Source organism: Mytilus edulis, unplaced genomic scaffold (genome assembly GCF_963676685.1).
Source record: "Mytilus edulis unplaced genomic scaffold, xbMytEdul2.2 SCAFFOLD_150, whole genome shotgun sequence".
NCBI classification, from domain to species: domain Eukaryota; kingdom Metazoa; phylum Mollusca; class Bivalvia; order Mytilida; family Mytilidae; genus Mytilus; species Mytilus edulis.
The window spans coordinates 11962-30411 of record NW_027268142.1 but is presented as its reverse complement, the minus strand read 5'-3'; the positions used below and the strand labels follow the sequence as shown (position 1 = coordinate 30411).

Below are 18450 nucleotides of genomic sequence, written 5' to 3'. Positions count from 1 at the left end.
AATCCCCACTAAAGGACTTCTAGTTTTTTTTATCTATTTTATTCATATTGCTTTTAATTATATAATAAACAGAATTGGAAATTGTAAATTTAAATACGGTTGTAAATTCGAGATTTCCGCTCTTTTCATTTTTATTTTTTCTATGTCGACTGCTCCATGTGCTCTGCTTTGTGATTATCCTGAAACAAATTACGTTTAAATCTTCTTAAATCTTTGAAATATAAAGAAAACATCATTTTCAAAACGGAACAGAGTAACCAATGATAATATCGTAACCAATTTGGTAAGCAAGACGTGCATTTCGACTAACTGATCAGAAGCGCTTGAAACAACAGTTGAATAGCATTACACATCAAAAATGACAACAACAAAAACGGGCTCCTAAAATTACAAGAAAAGTAAAAAAATATATTTTCATTGCTTATACATTAAATTAGGGACATAATTCGCATTTTAATAATATGTAATGTTTCGTCGTTAGGATCTAAACAACCTTTTTTCGCTTATCTAGGTTTATGCACATCTTCAACAATGGAGATGCTCTCCAACATTGTGGATTGAAATATAGATCATTTCAAAAATTTCTTTGTTGATATTTTCTTTCTCTTTACAGCTTCTATTTTTATTTTTCAGCTTTTGTCTAGTACAGGAAAACGTATTAAAAAAATGTTACGGGAGGGTTTGTCTCCAACAAACCTGTGAAACCCAGACATATTGTGTATGTGCCTGTCCCAAGTCAGGTGTCTGTAATTCAGTTGTTGTCGTCTACTAATGTATACATGTACCGTCGTTGGTTTTGGTGTATTGTTTTATAAATCAGACCATTAGTTTTTTCGTTTAAATTGTTTTACATTCGTATTGTCGGAGACTTCTGTAGCTTACTATGTGGGATGATTTGTTCCCATTGTTGGTGTCCGTAATATGTCCTATTGATGTAACTTCTATGTCATTTGGTCTCTGTCTGAGTGTTGTCTTATTTGCAAACATACTAAATCTTCTTATTTTTATAATAGCTCCAAGCAGAAGTCGTCTGACATTATTGTTTTATTTGCCATTACTGCTATTCGACGTTTTTCTCTGTCTATTATATTTCGAAGATAATAGACAATACAAATGGTAAAATTCGTCATTTAGAGGCAATACCTACTAGTCGTCTGACAGTTTTCCTGTTAAAAGCCTGTATGTATATTTTAATATTTTGAACATTTCATTCCTGTTAGATTTGATTTATTTATAGAGGCTTTCAATATAAATGACGAACAAGTTCTTCTTACCCCTCTGTTATATTTGTTAAAGCTTTCGGACATGTTAATTAGGAATCGGGGTCATGAGACAATAATTTGTCTTTTAGATACCCCAATAATGATTGTGGGCAATTTGGGTAAAATGTAAAACCAAGACAGGACAGCGGTAAGCGTTTTAGTTTACTACATTTGTAAGCAATTTACGCAGCATTTACCTTTGCAAAAATCCTCATCTTCATCAGATTTATCACGGCAATCATTGTCTCCATCGCACAGATACGTGGAATGTACACATTGAAGACCATCCTTACATTTTACATATAATTCATCACATTTGGTTGCTGTAACAAGAATGTCTATTTATGTAATTATATAGTTCAGTCATTCACAATTTGGACACTTGCGATCCGTAAAAGACTTTGCATGACAATTTCTATGTTTATTGGACCAATATGAGTTTAAACAGAATTCAATATTTGGACACTGAAAATCAGAAGATCGGGAGAGAAGCTTCTTAACGATAACATGGATAAATTATAAAGAAAGGGTCCTAACCTTATCACCCTAATATTCTATGATTTTTATAAATTCTTTAATCAAGCAAAAGTAAAGGTTAAAATAATAAGTTCGATCTCATTTGGTGAAATAAAAAATGTTATATTGGGAGAGATAAGTCTTACTTTATAAAAATTACTAGAAAAATGTCTATGTTTCTTCTACAATTAGTAAAAAGTGAAATCACAACAATACTGAACAAAAACTAGGGGTGATTTCAGGTGCTCCGGAAGAGAAAGCAGGTCCTGTTCACATTTGACGTCATTTTGTTACATGTGTAGCTATATAAACGACACAGGCAAATATTTCTAAGAGAAAAGCAACAGTTTGAATTATTCCCCAATAATAAAATAATTTCTAAAGATTTGAAAGTCTCCATATTTCTCTATAAAAACTCAGTATAGATACCAGAATTTTAATGCGCTTGTTTCGTCAAATATGACTCGAATTAAACTTGATGCAAAAACAAATCAAATACGAAGCGGCGTTATATTTCTTGTATACTGGTACTTGAAAATGTTTCCTTTTAAAGCAATGCAAAATTATGCTATTCTAAAGATATTCATTATTAATATTTATTTTTTTGGACTTTTCTTCTTCAGTATTTATTGATTATATTATTTGATACATATTGTCAAAATGTAATTACGGCAATTAAGCAACTTTTGTTATTTATTAGCTTTGTGTATTACACAACTGTATACGGAGTATTAAAAAATTGTGTATTGTATTTACTAACAGAAGACACTGTTATCATTTATTTTGATTTGTGTATTACCTCTGCAAAGGTCCTGATCTTCATCAGAATTATCACGACAATCATGGACTCCATCACACAGCTCCAAAGAGTCAACACACTGAAGATTATCCTTACATTTTACAACTCCTTCCGGGCATATATTAGCTGTATAAAAGAAAAAGACAAACTCGTTTTAGAAAAGTTCTATTCTACTTTTTGTTTTAATATCTTTTAAGATTCCGTAGTATTTAGTAATTATAAACACCTTAACCAAGTTTAATGGCAAAATAATTCCTGGCTAATGTTATTATTACTTAAGAAATGAATGCTTCTTTTTGTAATTTTAATGGGGTGTAAAAGTATTGACCGAAGCACATTTCCTATATTAACACTTCATTCTTAAAATTTGTGCACGATTAACACTGTTACACCCAAATAAAATTACAAAAAGAAGCATACATTTCTTATACTAACATTTGTATGCTAAAAAGACAATGACACATAAGTTTTTGGTAGAAGCAGGTTTCATCACGAATATAACATATCATTTTGATATGAAGGTTAATTTTTGAATGACGCGCGATAGTTGTTAACCAAATACTAAAAAAAGAACATAGAACGCAGTGTGTTCTGTTCTCTGTACGCACATCGTTTAATCACACTGGTTCAGTAACTTATGTTTTTATTTCCACCACTCAATGGGTGAGACCGCTGGGGGTCACTAGGTATACAGTACGGTATTCTAAACGCTTGAATTCGAGAAAACAAGTTTTAGACCTGGCACAATATTTGTATATCGTTGTAATATGTAATAAAAGTATCATAGATGTGTATATAATCATCGTGGCATGATATAGTTTCGGTACTAATGATTAAGCAAATGTTCAGTCTCAACGAATACGCAGATATAAAAGATAGTAAGGCCATTCACCGTATCTACAAGCTGGCATTATCGTTGTTATGGACGAGTTGTCTTTAATATTAATATGATTATCATTATGCGGATGTATTAAACCCATTTAAATATTTTGAAACTTTATGTCTGTAAAAGCATATTGACATGATAAAACAACAGTAAATTGAAAGGTACAAATCAGGATAAATAAAACTCTATCCTAAATTGAAGTAAATCAAATGGCCTTCCAAATATCTTCCATCTCTAACATCACTGAAGAGAAATTAATTGTCGAAATGCAAATATGGTGTAAAAAATTTAGCACCGCATGTTGGGGTGTACCATCTTTGCCCCAAGTTTATTGTTATATACTTGGTATTAACTTAACATAGAGATCCATTTTGTTTCACCTTGTGATCAATTTGTTACATGCACATGTATAAAAATTGCGGTTTTATCCAACGCAATCATAGGTTTGAACGTTGTTTTCCCTTAAGTTTGATATATATATATATGTTTAAATATATATGTTTAAAACAACAGTAAATTGAAAGATGCAAATCAGGAATATCTTCTACATACAGTATTATGATTTACCTTTGCAAAAGTCTTCGTCTTCGTCAGATTGATCAGGGCAGTCATTGAATCCGTCACAGAAGGATATGAGATACACACATTGAATACCATTCCGACATTTTGCGTATTGGGAGCCCACACATTCTTTCGCTATAAGAGTTAAATAAAAGTTAAACATCATGTTTCAAACATTAAATCATATATTTATAACAACAAAATACCAAACAGATTGAATATTAAATTGACCCCACAAACACCGGGTGTAAAGTCCTTCAGATTAATGAAACGTTGGGACGAAACTTTATTCAATTGTTCTTTACGGCTTCTCCAACTTTTACTCTTCCTTTCTATCTATTCATATAAAAAAATCAACTCTGGAATAAATGAAATGCTTTCTAAACCACCAATTTCCATTACTAACGGAGACATGGATTTAAGCAAGAAAAGATTATCCGATATTGAAAGAATAGAAAGTCAAAATTACAAAAACCAGCAACATAAGAAATTCATCAGAGATGGTCGTAAACAGCAATTTTCAAATTTTGATATAAGTAATATTTTAAAAGAGAGTGATTTAAAACAACCAAGAAAAAGACGTTTTAAAAAACGAACACACCCAGCGGAGAATAATTTAGTTAATTTAAATTCGTCAACAGAATTAACCAACTCCGAAGAAAAATTATTAAGTAGAGGTCTAAACTTCTGTCCTATACCAGCAAACATTAACAACCTACCATTGGAAACAGATGTGAATCAATTTGCAAGACGTATTCGCCTAAAAGAACATTTTAATAGGCAACACAAAAAAACTTACAAGAAGCCGGAATAAATGATTCGGAATATGAGAATGATAAAGAGGACAAGTGCATCCCAAGATTTAAAAAGAAAAGCGAATGGAATCCACCAAGAAGTAAAAACGACAATTTAGAATCCTTTATAGCATCTATTAAAACTGAAGTAAAATCATCAGTCAGTGCCAAACGTTTACGGAATCTCTCTGAACAAGAAAGCCAAGCCATTTATACTTTAAAAGGCCGTGATGATATTGTTATAAACAAGCAGACAAAGAAAGTGCAGTTGTAGTGATCAACAAAACCGACTACATTGAAGAATGGAATCGTCAGCTTTCAAATTCAAAATTTTACAAACATTTAGAAAGTGATCCTACAAAAGAAATAAGTAAACAAATTACTGAGGTCCTTTCAGACATGAGCAGCAAAAACACATATATGACGACACGTACGACCATCTACGCCCTGATGAAACCTGCACAGCCGGTCAATTTTACTTGCTCCCAAAACTTCATAAAGAAGGGATTCCGGGAAGACCGATTGTATCTGCAAATGGCCATACAACCGAAAAAATATCTGAATTCGTGGATTACCATCTTAGATCACACGTTAGAACAATGCCATCTTACATTCAAGATACTACAGATTATTTGAAAAAAATGAATTCATTAAATCCCTTACCAAACAACACAATTTTGGTATCAATGGATGTGTCTTCTTTATGCACAAATATTCCCAAAAATGAAGGAATAGTCGCTTGTAAACAAGTATGGAACAATCGTAATCAAAAGACTGTCTGGTTCAGTTACTGAGACTAGTGCTTGAAAACAACAATTTTGCATTCAACGACCAGCACTACTTGCAGATTGACGGTACAAGTATGGGAACCAAAATGGCACCTTCTTTTGCCAACATTTCCATGGGGAGTCTCGAAAAACGCATCCTCTCAAATTTACCATACAAACCCTTGTCTTGGCTCCGTTAAATTGATGACATCGACATCAAATGAAACGAAACTGTAGAACGTCTGCAAGAATTTCACGATTTCTGTAACAACTTTCATCAATCGATAAAGTTCACATCTGAAGTTTTAAATGGGAAAATTGTGTTTCTCGACACCACCATAACTTTAGAAAACCGAGTCATGACAACCGACCTTCACACCAAAAAAACTGATAAATACCAATTTCTCTCTCCGAAGAGTTGTCACCCGAAACACTACTCCCGGAGCATTCCGTACAGCCAAGCCATCAGGCTAAAACGAATTTGTTCATCGGAATCAAAATTAAACCATCGTTTGGGGCAACTCAGACAGCAACTCAAATTAAGAGGTTATAAGAACAAAAAATATTTCAGAAGCTTTCGGTAAAGCAAAAGAAAATCACCGAACAAACCTACTTGAATACAAAGAAAAGACGGCCCAGACAAATAAAATCCCGTTTGTTGTTAGCTTTCATCCTCACTTGACAAATCTTGCATCAATTGTCCACAAACACTGTCTTATTGAAAATGATCCTTCCTTAAAAGAGATTTTTTCATCACCTCCCGTTATGGCCGTAGACCCAAAAACCTCAAAGATATTCTAGTAACATCCAGAGTATCTAAACAGGAGATATCAACAGTCGGAGGTTATAAACCATGCGGAAGGGGCAATTATAAGTGCTGCAAAGTCGCTAATATTGAAACCCAATCCGTCATCACAGTCACAAAGAAAAAATACAATATATTTATAACATCAAATTGCAAAACGCAAAATTGCATTTATGTTCTGACGTGTGGAACTTGCAAATTACAAGATGTTGGTGAAACAGAAACAACATTTAACATCCGACTTAATAACCATCGGTCATTTTATACAAAAGAAAGGAACTGCCAAATTACAAGACACCTTTTAAGAGGAGGACATGATTTTGAAAACGTCACATTTCAAATCATTCAGAAAATTGGTATACACAAGGTAGACAAAAAAGAGAGAGATTTTGGATGCACCAGTTACGAACTCTTCAACCTGATGGACTCAATGAGAGAGACGAAAAAAGATTTAAGAGCAAATCAAAACCATAATCATCTTGAAATCATACAAATTAATTTATAGAAATTCATATAGTTAAAATCGAACATCTATTAATGTGTTAAACTTAACTTTATGTAGTTGTAGCTACAAACATATTTTTTGCAACATTAATCAATATGTTACACTTTTCCTCAAATCTTGTATATATAGATTAAGCTACAAAAATATTTTTTTGTCATGCATCCAATTTCATCTTGAGAGATGCACACGCCTGATGAAGCTAATTGATTTAGCGAAATATTGCGTATTTCTATTTAAAATCTTATAGAACTTTTAATGTATAAATTAGCGAGTTTAAGTTATATTCTTAGACATTTATATAATTTTGATTCCGTAACTGTATCAGTTTATTTCCACAAACTGATCCACACTTAAATAGATTGAATGTTGATTGTTGCTATTTTTAGACATTTGATGTTTAAATATATATATATATATATATATTAATTGATGTCCACTAGATGTTAACTTCTATGTCATATGGTCTTTGTCGGAGTGTTGCAAACATACTACATTTTTTTGCTTTTATAATAGCTCCACGCAGAAGTCGTCTGACAATATTGTCCTAATTGCCATTCTTGCTATTCAAAGTTTCTCTCTGTCTATTATATTTCGAAGATAATAGACATAATACAAATGGTAAAATTCGTCATTTAAAGGCAATACCTACTAGTCGTCTGACAGTTTTTCTGTTAATAGCCGGTATGTAGATTTAAAAAAATTGAACATTACATTACTGTTAGATTTTCTTTATTTATAGAGGCTTTCAAGATAAACGACAAACAAGTAGTTCTTACTCCTATGTTCTATTTTTTAAGACTTCCAGACATGTTGGTTAGAAAACGGGGTCATTAGGCAATAGCTTGTCTCTTAGATACCCAAATATTGATTGTGGGCAATTTGGTTAAATTGGGCACATAGGTTCAAGTAGAAAATGTGTGTAAGAGTTACGGGCGACGACGATGGACGACGGACAAAAAGTGAGAAAGAAAGCCGCGATGCCCGTTGAGTTAAAATGTAAAACCAAGACAAGTCAACGGTAACGTTTTGGTTTACTACATTTAACAAGCAATCTTCGCAGCATTTACCTTTGCAAAAATCCACATCTTCATCAGATTTATCGCGGCAATCATTGTATCCTTCACACAGATACTCGGGACGTACACATTGAAGACCATCCTTACATGGTGTATATGGTTCATTACATTCGATTGCTGTAACAAGAATGTCTATTTATGTAATTATATAGGTCAGTCATTCACAATTTGAACACTTGCGATCCGTAAAAGACTTTGCATGACCATTTCTACGTTTTTTGGACCAATATGAGTTGAAAACGAATTCAATATTAGGACACTGAAAATCAAAAGATTTGGAGAGAAGCGTCTAAACGATAACATGGATAAATAATAAAGAAAGGGTCCTAACTGTATCACCTTAATATTCTTCGATTTTTATAAATTCTTTAATCAAGCAAAAATAAAGTTTAAAATAATAAGTTCAATCTCGTTTGATAAAATAAAAAATGTTCTAATGGGAGAGATAGTTCTTACTTTCCAAAAATCACTAGAAACATATCGATGTTTCTTCTACAATTAGTAAAATTGACGCCATATAGTTAGCTATATAAACGAAAAAAAATCAATAGCACCCGTTGATATAGTGTATCACCTGTTTGTCCTACATAAATAACTTTTTCACAATTTGTACAATTAATTGCATATACTACGCCACCGGTTTTACAATGTATTTGTCTCTGAATGGAATATTCTTTGCCGGTGTTCTCACAAAATATCTTGGTTTCATTTATATGTGAGCATAATGCACAATGTTTACCACATGGTCCACATCCATTAGTTTGTTTATATAATAGTAAATTATGTTTTTTGTGCACTATGATGTCTGTTATGTTGTAGGACAAACGGGTGATACACTATATCAACGGATACTATTGAACTTTTCAAAATACTAACAAAGAAAACAGAAGATCCAGTAGCCAACCATTTCATTCAGCACTATCATTTAATGACAAATTTAAAAGTTACCACTATCGAAAAAGTATTCTGGACAGAAATATACAGAAAAACTAAAGAAGCCTTTTGGATAAAAAAATTTAAAACTTTAGAACCTGAAGGACTCAACACAATGTATGAACGATAATAAAAAAAAATATATATTAAAAAAGAGAAAAACGCGGCAATGAACGTCATAGTAATTATTATATCGTAATGTATCCACGCGATGTAATTGTTGTTTCAATGTTGTAATTCATTTCAATGAAGAAGGCCGTAATTGCCGAAACGTATGGAAATTTGTGTTATAGTTTTTATTATACAATCATTCAGAGACTTTATGTAAATATATAATATATATAGTACCTAGAAAATCAACCTAACGATGTTAGAGTAGATTTGATTCGTAACTTCCTCCCCGATCGGGGCTGGAACCTGTATTTTTTATTTCTAACTTCTTCGACAACACAGAGACATAAATATAAAGTAATAAAAACGTATGTATATTTAAAATCTTATAGAACTTTTTAATGTATTATTTAGCGTGTTTAAGTTATATTCTTAGACATTCATATAATAGAAATTCAGTATCTGTATCAGTTTATTTTTTTTCCAAACTTTATACGTGTGCATGTAAAGCAAATTTCGTTGTAGAAGGGTCTAAATACAGCACAAACAACATTTTCCAAAAGACCAAAAAAGTGAAAATGTTTATTTAAACAAAACGCAATTGACTAACATATATATAGATTGCCTAACAATGTAATGTTAACACAATATTAAGTAGGTAAATATTAGAACGTTTAAAATATTTACAAATGATAAAAAATAACCGCAGTATTTCGCTAGACAAACAAGCTTTATCATGATTGCATCTATCCAGGTGAAATCGGATGCAGATGATAAGAAACTTGTGCAGCTCAATGTACATTTTGCACTTGAATTTAGCTCTCTTGAAAATAATGCATAATTTGGATGAAGGTCAAGGTTATTTGTAAAATTTACAAAAATATATCCCCTATCATCATCTCAGTAATATCCGATTAGGTATGGAAATAATTGCTAACACACATAATAACATTAACAGTATACCAATTGTCCTGTACCAACTGCGTATTTCGACAATACATGTCTCTTCAGTGATGCTCGTGGCCAAAATATTTGAGATCCAAAGCTTATATAAAAGATGAAGAGCAATTATCAAAAAGGTCCAAAACAGTATAGCAAAATCCGTGAAAGGAATCAGAGCTTTGCACGAGGTTAGATACATTCCTTAATTTATAATAATTTCTTATATTTTGTAACAGTAAATTTTAAAAACAGAAAAAAATCCATATTTTCAGGTCAATACCGAAGTACTAGTTACTAGGCTAATGATACCCACGGGAACTAATAGTCCAACAGCAGAGGCATCGACCCAGTGATAGTAATAACATTAACGGTACCAATTTTCATGCACATGGTCCGATTATAAAACAAATACAAATTAAGAAACTAAGGTTCCAACTCCCTCATGCAAATTGACCTTAAATGGATTAACCTATTATTTTGCGATCCCTTTTGGTTAAACAGCTCTTCACATGCCCTGGTACTTATTCGTCCTTTGCTTTCAAACATTTTGTTTTGAGCGTATCTGATGCAAAAATTTTGTGAAAAAACAGTTTTCGGATGCATTCCATTTACAAATTGTTATTTTCATTTGTGGTGTCACTTGTTTACCAGAAAAGTTTCAATAAAAAATATATGAACATTAAACTTGCATTGTTTGTATGGAGTTGAAACGATTTACATTTTTGTATCAATTCACAAACTTACCTGATATCGATAACGATGTGCAGAATCCATATACAAAGATTGTCAGCAGAAGGTAGTTCATTTTGTCCTGTTTAAATACATACAAAATTACAGAAGCCGTATCCATATTGCTATTTTATACGGAAAATAATATGTAATAATTTTGTAGAAGGTTATTTTTTTCCCCTGGAATGTGCTTTGCATACAAACTTTCAGTGAAAAATGCAATTCAGATTGCTTTAAGGGGGCAGACCTTGGTTCAGGGAGATAACTCTTTAAATCAGTTTCAAGCATTTGTAAAAGTAAAGTTCATCAATGTATTTCAAGCATTTACCTGAAACAGATTGAAAATAATCTATGTCACTTAGAAGCTTAGAATATATTTTAAAAAATTGTTGACACAAAAGTACTGATGATTTTAAGAGTTATTTCCCTTAACCTAGGTCTACCTCCTTAATTCGGACATTAAATTCTATTTAAATCCTTTTTATATCTTTTCCCATTCGGCAATCCTCGGTAGAATCCGCTACGGAATCGACCGAGTTGAGACGAATGGATCTTTTCCATCACAGTAATATTGTTTAGCTGTAATTGATAGCAATTTTAAAAATACAAAGCTTCCAACGTCGTTATCGAGCAAAATCCGAAGTATTCAAATGATAGAATAAATTGTGAAAGATTATCAATTAGTTCATTGTCTCTTTATTTTTCTAATTGTGGCATTTTAACTGAGTTTGAATTCGAAGTGATACATGCATAGTACGTGACGTTTATCTTGTCGACATAACCTACTTTTACGTAAAACAAACTTTAGGGAGCTACCATTTGATTTTTATGGGGGGGGGCTAGGATGAAATTTGAAAAAAATAGGCAGGACAGGAGTTTTGAGTAAAAAAAAAAGGCAGGATGAGACACTTTGCAAAAAAAAAAGGCAGGATGACAATTTAGGTAAAAAAAGTCAGGATAAACTAATAAAAAAAAAGGCAGGACCGAATAGAGTGAAAAATAAAAAGGCAGGACAGAGATTACAACTAAAAAAAAATGCAGGACAAAATTTTTCATCCTACCCCCCCATAAAAATCAAATGGTAGCTCCCTTACTCAGTACTAGGCGTACAAAATGTGTAGTCACAACACCAAATGAAGTATTTTGATTGGTTGATTTCTGAATCTGAGTTTAACAATTTAAAATAAAAGAAGATTGATTTATTAAATCGATAAAAAGTAAAATCTCAAAAATACTGAACTCAGAGGAAAATCAATTCGGAAAGTCCATAATCACATGGCATCTTCAAGTAACAAAACGCATCAAAAACAAATGGACAAGAACTGTCATATTCCTGACTTGGTACAGGCATTTTCAAATCAGATCATTTTCCGACTCATTTTACTAGTACAAAAAAAAAATATGAACAATATGTTTTTACAAGTAATTATCCGTTATAAGTATTTACATTCCAGCTCCTTTGTTCTAACAGAGGTGGTCTGAGCCGGATCACCCCCAACCAGATCACCCCAGTGTGAGTTTCTTTGTTTTGCATGCTTTCCTATGTTCTGTAACATTTTGACGGGAATGTTAAATCCACTTTAAAACTAATAATTAATACGGACTTGACTACCTATCAAAATTTACGTAGAAAAAATCTTGTGTCTATGCTGGGATTCGAACTCAAGACCTTTAGCATATCAATCCACGACACATACCACTACACTAGGACTACTGGATACCAACTATCAAACATATTTAAAGGAAGCAAGATATTTTTATAAGTGAGGCGAGTTTGTAGACCTTCATTCAGTGGGGTTTAGATCCTTTTCGTTAATAAGTAAGTTGTCGGACTGATTGTGTAATTTGATTTAATTCTTTTCAAATTGGGGCGAGTCGGTAAAAAAGAGTTGGGCGATTCAAAAAAAAAGTGGCGATATAGTGTGGTCCGATTGGCCAGGGGCGAATGTACATTGCTTAATATTTACTCTTCTGTTCGGGGTCTAAAAGGGTAAACATTATATAGTAATATATAAAATATATTATAATGATTGTGTGCTGTTCTTAACTACCTATTATGAATCGTAAATGGTTTTCCGGCCATCGGGGTGATCTGATACTGACACACCGCGTCCTCGTGGAATAACTATCAATGAATCACCTGTTTTTAAATGATTTATTCAGTTATTTTTTTTTTAGAAATTGCAGATAGTTATTTTCTGGTAATTTGAAGGTATAAACTAAATTCCACTATTACACTAGCGTAATAAAAAAAACACATTTTAAGTTTCATAAATCATTTATCTAATTGTATAATATATAATTTGGTCAAAGGAAATATAGTTAGTATCTGTATAATTTGAAATGTTTTCGACGCTTTGATTTTTAATTTGTCCATGCACACACATCCGTTAGAATATTTAAAACGTTAATGTAACATCCCGCTATTACGTATCTTTTGAATTGAATAATATGTTAGATGTAATCATAGAAGTAATATATGAACATTCGTTCAGGGATAATATAACAAAATACTTACATAAGAGAAGTTTGATCATTCAACAAACACAAGAGAATTCAATCTCATGGTACTCCAAATGTACATATATTTTTAGAGTCATTACCATTTAAGAGAAATATTAAAAAGGACAATTACAACGAATTATTGGATATTTGAAAGTTGTTCACTTTTGTCGGTTTTTGAAAGGGCAAAGAAACTGTATACGTGCAAAGGTTAGATAAAGGTCAACCAAATTGACAAGCCCAATTTTAAACATGTCATCAAATTATTATTCAGTCATGGCTACAATTTTCAAAACGATTACAAACATAGCTAATCAAAAATAATTAATGATGGGGCGTAGCCTAAATATAATTTGTCCTTTTCGGCTAATTTTAGAATTACAAACTCTTAAAAATCCTTAAAGAAATTGAAATTACGGAATAATAATTATCAATTCTATTGAATAACATTTTATACACAGGCAGAAGTGTCACGCATGATTTACGCATGAAGGCCATTACATGCGTATACCTTGCGTGAATCATGCTAAATATTAATAATGCGTAAATTTATTCCATGCAATACGCACGTAGCTCTATACGCATAATTTTCGTGCGGAATCATGCGAAAATCATGCGTACATTTACGCACCATTATCGGGTGTAGCTCGATTTGGGCGTTTTCGGTGCCAAAAATACGCATGAATTACGCATAATCTTCGCACATTTATCATGCGTGGCACATTTACTAGTGTATAGGTTGTGTTTTATAAACTCTTGTTTGTCTTTTTGAAGTGTTTCGTTTATTGTCGTTGTTATTTTGTCCTTAACTTATGAGTTATAAGTACAGCTCTTTATAAGAACCAGACAGACTGCGATATATGGAGGTGTCAGATTTTTCTATAAAAAGTAAAGTAAGTAAATAGTTTTCAATAAAACCATGCAAAACAGTCAACAAGGGAGGTCACCAGATTCGATTGAAACTTTGTGTGCTTAAACAACATTATGAAAGAAGTTCATTTAAACATATTTCATCTGGTTTCCATGTCTTTCAGCCTCAAGATGCTGTAATGTACCGGGAACCAGTTTTTCCATGTTTAAGGCAGTATTTTTCTATGAAATTGACGAAGTTCAAGACCCTGAAACTTAAAAAAGCGAAGAATAACGAGCTAGAGAATGATGATTTATTGAATAATCAAGTGTTTAAGCTTTAGAAACTCATCAGTACGTACATTTTTCAAGTTTTTGGATTATTACAAGGGAGATAATCAAGAAAAAAATATTTTCAGAAAATCATAAAAAGTACATATTTTAAAAGCTATCCAGCTTTTGGTCCATTAAAAATATTAAGATAATTCATTTTGTTTTATCAATTGGAATACGTAATTAGTCATTTTAGCTAATACATTTTCTGAGGTCTCTTTCAAGTACATTATAGAATTCTTCTCAATTTAACATTTTCTCTCTATAAATCAATGAATTTAAACTAGTACTTTATGGATAACTTTTTGGAATGTAAGTGTTTCTTTTTCAAAAGCAGTATAATAATTGACAAATTAATTCAAAGTAACAATGAACATAGTTCAATTACAATTTATGGTGCCATATATATTGAATTTATATGGTACAAAGGAAGATAGTCCAGTCAAAATTATTTTAAAAAAAACTTGAAATAATTTTTTTCAAACTTAACAATTCTCGGTATATTAAACATGAAATTATATATCTATTTGGTTATATTAAGAGACATAGTTGAGAACACATTTAAGCATATACGATGGGTGTGCTCTTGTTTTAGTACTTTCTAAAATTCTCCTTGAATAATATTCAAATTTGCCTTTCTCTGAAATCAACGAAATTAATATACATCAATTCGTAGACAATTTTGTGAATGTATTTTTTTTTTATTTTTTCTAAACCATTATTATACCTTACAATGTAATTTAAACTAACAATGGAGACAATACAAACAAAATAAATAATGCCCTCAATATGGATTATTTATGGTACAAAAGGAGGTAATTCTGAGAAAAAATGCATTTTCAAAAATTTGAAGCAAAAAAAATCGATTTTTCTTCAAATCTAGTTTTCTGCTCTTGGTAAATCTTAATCGTTTCAATACTTCCTTTCTTTTCATAAAGATAAATATAAAACAGAGCCTACAAAGGTGTAATAAGAGAATGTTTAGACTAAAACAATCAGGATTTCTTGTACGATTTTGTAAATGTAAAACTTTGCAGTTGTTAAATGATAACAAACATCTATAGATTAACAATTTGTATATCCATATAGTTTCAAAGAATATTTTAAAAAGAAAAGAGAAAAAATAATTTAACAAGGTGTAAATACCTTAAAAAAAAATATAGTCAAATTAACATTGATTTTTATATGACGAATTGGATAATACAAAGAAATCAAAAATTATAAAAACAGACTTCTGAACTAATGGGTGCTGTCATATTTTTACTAGAGTGAACTCATCATTATAAAACCATCTCATGTATTTAAATGTTTTTTTTATGAAATAATTATAAAACAATTTTTTCTTGCTTTTTAAAGTTGTCATCTTTAGATTGAAGTTTTAAAGATACTAGGCAAAAGTTTAAAAAAAATCATTATCAGGTTATAAGTCGTCTGACGATTTAAGCCATTCAGATTTTTTGTTGTCCTTTGATTTTTACCCCTATAGTTTCAATACACCTATATATTAAACTATTACAGTTTATCCCATTTCAAAATAATACGTCAACACGCACATACATATAAAAATCACCATTGAAGGACAATAACAGCAATAGGAAGTATATTGGCAAGTTTAGCCATTGAATTGTTTTTACATCTTGCCATGCTGATAATTAATATTGATACTGCACTATTTATGTTGCAAAAGGGAGACATAGCGATCCTATATTCTTGTGCTGGATGCAGCGACGTCAACATTTAGTCCTTTTGTTTAGACACCAATAACTTTGTCAAAACTAAGATTTTATGAAATTTAGATAGAGCTTGTTAATGTTTAGTTTTTTTAATGGTTAAAAGATAATGTCTGAAGCAAACTTTAGAAAATACTTTTAAATTATAGATTTTTTATGTCAAAATTACACTTTAACAATGACACGGACAATCACAGCCTTCATAACAAGGTCTTTTTCATTTTTTGTCACTTTGCTTATATAAAATGCTTTACTGAGTGCAGCCTGATACGACCGCTGATGTCAAATATTGAACAGTTGGGGCAATTTGGATAAGCTTAATACTTAATATTTGACATAATATTGGTTTCTGACACAAAATAAATATGGTCAAAGATCTAACAATTCTATTACGCAATACTGTGAATTTACTTTTTTGAAACCCCCTTGGAGCAACAACCCCAAAACACAATCCCAGCCTCTCCTTTGTATAACGGAATCTTGTAGTACTTTTTCAGATAGATCCATACACTTTAACAGAAGTTATTGTCTAGAAACCAGAAACATGCTTGTTTTTGGTCCTTTTTAGCCCCTAATTACTCCATGTTTGGGTTATTAACCCCAATCTTAATCCTAGCCTTCCCTATGTTATACGGAACCTTGTGGTACAATGTACAACGGGTAGTATGTAGTATGTTTGCAAATTAGACAACTCTCCTACAGAGACCACATGACGGAGAAGTTAACATTTACAGGACACATTAAGGACTTCAACAATGGGGGAAAACATACCGCATAGTAAGCTATAGAAGGTTCGGACATTATCATGAGGAATAATGTAAAACAATTTAAACGAAAAAAAAAACTAAAGGTCAGATAAAAGCACTGAAATATTAGTTGTAGAACACTTACCAGAGACCGACATGAAACGATATTTTACTGGTTTTTTTGGGGTAGTTTAGGTAACCAATACATAGTAGGGACCTTCAAATGTTCAGAAAAAGCGTTAAGCTGTGATGTGGTTATGATATGTTTGTTTACTATATGACTCTCTGTAGAGTGCACGGACTTGAACATGTATTTCTTATTCTTGAAATAGGTGTATTGTGTACTCTTTTTTTATTTCAGAATTATTTTCAAAATGTGATATACTATTATCTACAACATACATACATATATTTTAATAAGAATCAAGAGATTTTTTGTCAGATTTTCCCGTTTACACCAATGTTTACAAATCGAGGAAAGAGCGTCTTTGTTGACCGGACGACACTGTTTCCAATATATTTTAGATGGAGGACGATATTTTGGTCCTTTTTTCGAATAGTTTTTAAGAGTTAAGTTAGAGGAGTATTATTTTCTACATTGACGTCTGATGTTATCGACGTATAATTAAAAATTAAACTTCTGCTGGTTTTTTTGTATGTGTACGAAATAATAGGTGGTTCTGGGATATCAAAATAGGGAGGTATAAAGTTTTGAACGGTAGAGTCATTAAATATACTGGATAAGTTGATAAAATCAATACCTCTGTTAACATAGTGAATTTTCAGATAGTGCCGTTTATATTCAGGTTTGTCGATACGTAGGAACAGCCTATAGTGGCAAAACGCTGTACTAATACGCGAATATTCATAGAGTGGACTGAAGAAAGAGATGGTGTCACACTCATTGAAAATATCATGTAATTTACTAATTAGTATTTGACCTAGTTTACATAATAATCGATGCCTACCATTGCTTTTAAATATAGATAGGAGATTACCATGGGCATAATTTATACGATGTTGAATTTGTTGATTTCGATTGATACGTTTCCCATGAGACCTATTATTTCGTTGTCTTTTATCCATAATATTCATGATATCAATAGAAGAAGTTGTAGATATGTTCCCTTGTCAAAGATTATTGTCATTTAGACCCAAGGGATAGGCTGTCTGAAGTCGTTTAATCCAAGACAGTTCTATAATTTTACGGGAAATTGTTTATGCGATTGCCCTTGTTGTTTCAGGATCGTTTCGAGCGGTTGAAATCTTATAAATTTAATATAATTGTGGTTGTGTTTACGAAAATGTTGGTAAATTATACTTTTGAATTTCATAGGTTTTCGGAAGCGGTACAGATGTTCCTGTGTTCGTTTAAAAAAACTCCCGTCCTGTTTGTCCTACATATTGTATACCACACTTTGGCTTTTTTCATGTAACCAGATAAATGAGGCTTTAAGTTTTTAATGTAATGTCACAGGAACATGAAAGCGAAAAAGCTCTCCCATTCACTGTTGACCTTACACTATTATCTCGATCAAGTTTGTCATTTTCTGACATTGCACGGGAATATTTGTGAATATCCAGGTGCATTTTTATCTAATAGT

At 31.7% G+C, this 18450-nt stretch overlaps 1 protein-coding gene across 1 annotated transcript; it reads right to left on the bottom strand.

Annotated features, from left to right (window-relative positions):
* Positions 1 to 1459: 1459 nt before the first annotated feature.
* LOC139506905 (low-density lipoprotein receptor 2-like) lies at positions 1460 to 13303 on the bottom strand (the record flags this gene model as incomplete). Its single annotated transcript, XM_071295572.1, has 6 exons — positions 13205 to 13303; positions 10702 to 10768; positions 7963 to 8088; positions 4031 to 4159; positions 2578 to 2703; positions 1460 to 1585 (listed from the first exon to the last, which is right to left on the bottom strand). Coding segments are annotated over exons 2-6 (568 nt in total), but the record flags the coding sequence as incomplete, so codon positions are not given.
* Between the last annotated feature and the right edge of the window lie 5147 nt (positions 13304 to 18450).